The 5,093-nt window shown below is 47.9% G+C and overlaps 1 protein-coding gene across 1 annotated transcript; it reads right to left on the bottom strand.

Moving 5' to 3' along the window:
* Positions 1 to 3,810: 3,810 nt before the first annotated feature.
* On the bottom strand, positions 3,811 to 4,104 carry LOC118935140 (CAAX box protein 1-like). Its single transcript, XM_036931217.2, has one exon. It carries the CDS (start codon positions 4,102 to 4,104, stop codon positions 3,811 to 3,813), a length of 294 nt encoding a protein of 97 aa, XP_036787112.2.
* Positions 4,105 to 5,093: the final 989 nt, after the last annotated feature.

Below are 5,093 nucleotides of genomic sequence, written 5' to 3'. Positions count from 1 at the left end.
GATTTTGGATGTATAAGAAATTATTAGGGTAACTTACAACTCCAAAAACTACCCAGGTCCAAGACCAATATATAGATCTACTAACTAGGGGAAACTTCTTTTATTTAGTTGAAGAATAATTGACAAAAAGTATTGTGAGTTTCAGGTGTACAACAGAGTAATTTGATATTTATATACATTACAAAATGGTCACCCTGACAAGTCTAGTCACCATCTGTCCATCTGTCACCATACAAAGTTATTACAATATTATTGACCAGATTCCCTATGGTGTATATGACATCACTGTGTCTTATTTATTTCATAACTGGAAGATTGTACCTCTTAATCCCCTTCACCTATTTCATCCAGCATCCAACACCTCCCTTCTGGCAACCACCTATTTTTCTCTGTATCTATGAATCTGTTTCTGCTTTGTTTTTTTTTTTCATTTGTTTTGCTTTTTAGATTCCACATATAGAAGAAATCATGTAGTGTTTATCTTTCTCTGCCTTATTTCACTGATGGGGAGGAGCTGGCAGAGTGAATATGCTGACTTATCTAAAATGTTTTCTAGAAAGCTGTGCAAGATCGACCAGAAAAAATACCAACATTGCATAAGTGTTCAGGGGACCAATACAGAGGTTGAAAGTCTGAATTGCCCTGAGATTAATTTTCTTTCTCTCTCTCCCTTCCTAACTCTTATTTCTATTTCTTCTGAGGCCACAGACCTGCAAGCACTGAAAGGAGCTGAGGGCCTCTTTGTATTTAAAGGGTAAAGAATTACCTCACATTTTCTACTCATTTTAGAGTGAAAAGTCATACAGGATCTAGAATAAAATTAGCCATGTGGACAGAAGAGGAAAGTGAGTTTTGAAGACACTGACATGAACATGGAATCTGTTATTGGCTGAATTGTGCCCACCCCAAAGTAATGGAGTCCTAATCCCCAGTACCTCAGAACATGATCTTATTTGGAGATGGGGGTCTTTAGAGAGGAAATTAAGTTAAGTAAAGTCATTAGGGTAGACTCTGATGCAGTATGACTGGTGTCTTTTTAAAAAGGGGAAATTTGGACACAGAGACAGAAACACAAGGAGGGAAGGGAGAAGATCGCTATCTACAGGCCAAGGAGAGGGGCCTGGAACAGAGCCTCCCCTACAGCCTTAGAAGGAACCAGCCATGTTAACTCCTTGATTTTCAACTTCTAACCTCCAGAACTGTGAGACAATCAGTTACCCTTATTTAAGCCATCAGTTTGTGGTACGTTGCTGTGGCAGCCCAGGCAAACTAATACAGGACCATACTTAAAATATTTCTTTGTGGAAGAAGGAAACTTCTTTACGGTTGCAAATCTACCTGAATTTTGAAGATGTCTGAGTGAAATTCCTCTAAGTTTCATCAGCAGGCTCCCATGCTGTAAGGTGAATTCTCTTCTGGATAACAAAGAAATAACACTATCCCATGCTGTGATCCCTGCCTCACCACAGATGTACCCCCTCCAAGGACATGAACCATTGGGGCTCCTACAAACCTTTACAGCTCAGCACTGGCAGTTGCCTAGTGACTTCTGTCACAGCACATACTGTGTTCCCAGGAGGGAATAGTGATGGCAAGTTCCTTTGAATAATATCAGAAAGTCCTTCAAATTTCTGTAGTAGGTAGTGGCCGTACCTAATTTCCTTATCCTGGGTATTTCACTTGGAACCGCTTGTCATCAAAAGTTAATTTCTTCTGATGCTGGTAGCTCTTGTTGTCCTCTTCCTTTTCTCAGTTGGTTGGTATCCTCTATTTCTCAAGTGTGACTTCTTGTCTAGATTATAGTGGGAAATGAGGGAAAGGAAACAAAATGACTGTTGTGAGGGGTTAGATTGGAAAGCAATGAAAAAGAACCTCCCTTCTCCATTTACGAATTCTGTCCACTTCTGGAATCTTGCTAAGATGTCCAAAAATAATTTTTTATAAAATATTACCCTTCCCCCAAAATTTGTATCATGGGAAAGGACTGGGTATGGTACAACTAGTGTAGACCAAGGCACAGTTCCTTGACACAGCCATTGTCGCAGGAGGATGAAAACTGCAGGGCACTTTTGTAGGAGGCAGGGGGTTGCTGACATTGTTCAAACAACGAGTAGGCCCTGCCCACTCTGCCTACCTCTTGAGCCAGGTGAGCATAGATCCTAGGAAATATGCTGGGCCTAGTCTATAAAGTAAAGTTTCCAAACACTTTTCAAACCACTTTAGCAGAATCTATGTTTAAAACCAAACGGGTAATAAGCTTAACACAGTTACCCTTCATACCCATCCAGGAAGGCCAACTGCCAGCACCTTGAATTGAAACTTCACCCTTGGCCTGCTTTCAGTTGTTTTAAGAACGCTGTGAATCATAACAACCTTATTGTATTAAGAAAGTCAAATATTCCCTCTGATTTCAAGAAGACTATGTTCTATTACAAGACAAACTGTAAAGTAATAATGTTTTCACAATTTCTGGCAATAAAAACATCATGAGATATATAATGCAGATACTGTACCTCCAGCTCGATGGATAGCCCTCCAAACCACTGCACAGGAATGACAAAAGCTTACCTGTTCAGATGAAGAGAGGTAATAAAGTGAAAACCACTGTTTTGATGGATTCCTCTTTTGTATGCCATAGAAAAGTCACCCAAATTAGATTTGGGGCTGAGTCGATCCAGTGCTCTCCTCTAAACCCACGTTTTATCTGACTCTCTGGGAATGTTTAACTTTTCCCAGCCATTGATGTGGCAGCACAGGCTGTTTTCAGCACTGTAGATTTAAGAGGGTGGCATGCGCACAAACAGCGAAGAGTAAAGCCTATTTCTTCTCTAAATTAACAATCACATAAGTTCTGCATTTCTTTTTCCACTACTCACACAGTCAAGGCTCTATGAATGTTTGTGGCTTTTCCAAAACACCTGTCATTCTGCTGGTTCCCTGCATAAAGGAGTAAATAAAATTTTGACAGGCGTTCACTAACAAATGTGTGGGATTCGTGGTTTGTAACAATGATGTATTGTGCTTTCAAGCAGCTTTTGGAAATGAGGAAGGCATTTCCAAAGGCCTTCTAGCCAACTTCTCCTCACACAGACCCGGCCAAACCAGACCAAGGTCCGTTTCCCAAAGGGCATGGAACGAACTAGTTTGGAAGGGTCAGCATCTGGGCTTGAATGATCACCGAAGGGTCTCCATCCCCAGGACCGTCCTTTCTGTGTCAACATCAGGCACAGAGTGGCAGAGGACACACCTGTGAATAAGACATGGACCTCAGGTACTGGACCAGGAAGGCAGAGGCATCATATTCACTGAAACTTGATTTCTATTTTAATAGCATCTGACATTTATTGAAAATAAGGAAATGACGTTTCTTCAGGTAGTGTAGAAGAGCTGGACAGAGTGCAGGGATTACTGTGTTGAACAAAAGGCACACATCACAGAGACAGCTGAAAATTCAGAAGAGAACTGGATTCTGGGCAAAACTAAAAGGTCCCCAGGAGAAAATGAGTGACTCAATGGGGCTGCCAGGCACCACTGGGACCTGGCGGCCATCTGGCAGGAGCAGAAGATGTCTCTGGGAGTAAGTGGGGAGGGAAGGGGTCCCGCTGAAGGTGAAAGGCTGGCCGGCCCCTCCAAGGGAGTGGCCAGCTGTTTGAACCGTTGGCCAGGGGCTGTGGCCGGCTCGGATACCGCCTGGGCGAGTCCAGATCGCTGGAGGCTGCAGTCTGTCGGCGGATGCGCTGGGCGGCGAATAGCAGCGGCAGCGCAGGTCTCGGCACTCGGACCCAGGCCTGGTCATCTGGCAGGGGGCGGTTAGCTGCGGCCGAGCTGCGGGTGGTGTGTCCCATGTGTAACAGGGGCCCAGCTTGCAGCTGGAGTGCAGCACGGAGTCCAAGAGTGCGTGGGAGGGGCCGGCTGGCCGGAGAGAGCGGCGGCGGGCTCCAGGGCGAGGCCCAGCCGCAGCAGCGGGAACCTGGAGCTATTCCTGGAACAAAGGCAAGCACTGCGCGGGAGGGGACAGGAGCGCGGGGGACATCGCGGAGACTCGAGGTGAGGGAGTGGGTGGCGCGACGGGACGACGCCCGTGACGATCTGCGCAGCGGCCATTGGCGCGGCCAGAGGACCTCCCGCGAGCACCCACCCCCAGGCCCGAGGCGCTCCCGGCCTAGAAGTCCTCGTCCTCCACCCATCCAAAGACACGCTTCATCTCGGCCAGGAAGCCCCGGTAATCACTGAGGAGGGGGCTCTGCTTCCTGATGTAGGGGATCACCCACTGCAGGGCCGGTCCCGTCAGGCGTGTGATGAGGAACGTCACCTTCAAGGCATCGCTGGAGAACAGCGTCTCGTCCACTAGCATGTAGGCGCCCGTCTGCACGATGAACTCCGGGAGCCGGTCGGTGTCGCCGTCAAACGTCTCAGGGAAGGGAATGGGGTTCCTCCAGCGACGCGTCTGGGGTCGGATAGGCAGGGCCAGCAGGGCCTTAATCAGCTGCACTCTGCCGTCCATCTCGCCGCGCTCGCTATGCTGAGCTGAGCGAGGCTCTTCAGTGGTTCGCGCGGAGGCGTGACGGGAAGTGCGTGTGTGCGGGGAGTGGCCTAGAAATGGGTCGGTGGGGACGAGGGTGGTTCCCTGTGTCGGCGAGGTCTACCCACAGGCCAGGCTTTTGCTTGTGCTCAAGCGCAACATGGGGTTGAAGGGGTGAGCTAGGAGCGGAGAGGAGAGGTGGAACGGTAGAAAAGGTCCGGGACTAATGCCCAATCCAGCTGGCTGGGCCAGGTAGGGGCGGGGAATGAATGGGAGGGGCGGTACCGCGATCCCCAAGAGGGCCTAGGGCAAGAGGAAGAGTCTTGGATAGGAGCCAAGAGTATCAGGTATTATTTGGTGGGGGGCGGGGCCCGTTGCCCTTAGAGAACGGAGGGAGCAAATGCTCCTTGCTCGAGGCGTCTGCGTGGTACACACTGTCGTTACGCGCCGGTCGCCTGCCATTGCGTACTCTTCAGTCCACCTTTAAGCATGACACCTTGGAAAATTAGTGGATTATTTTGCGAAATTACCTTCTGCATTTTCTGATGCTTTCTTATGATTAGAATGATTA

The sequence above is a fragment of the Manis pentadactyla genome, chromosome X (genome assembly GCF_030020395.1).
Source record: "Manis pentadactyla isolate mManPen7 chromosome X, mManPen7.hap1, whole genome shotgun sequence".
Lineage (NCBI taxonomy): Eukaryota > Metazoa > Chordata > Mammalia > Pholidota > Manidae > Manis > Manis pentadactyla.
Note: the sequence above shows the minus strand (reverse complement) of the source record. Positions and strands in the feature narration are given on the sequence as shown.

What these genes read in the sequence shown, in the direction of transcription:
- LOC118935140 (XM_036931217.2), bottom strand. Translation starts at nt 4,104, where the DNA reads ATGGCCGCTGCGCAGATCGTCACGGGCGTCGTCCCGTCGCGCCACCCA.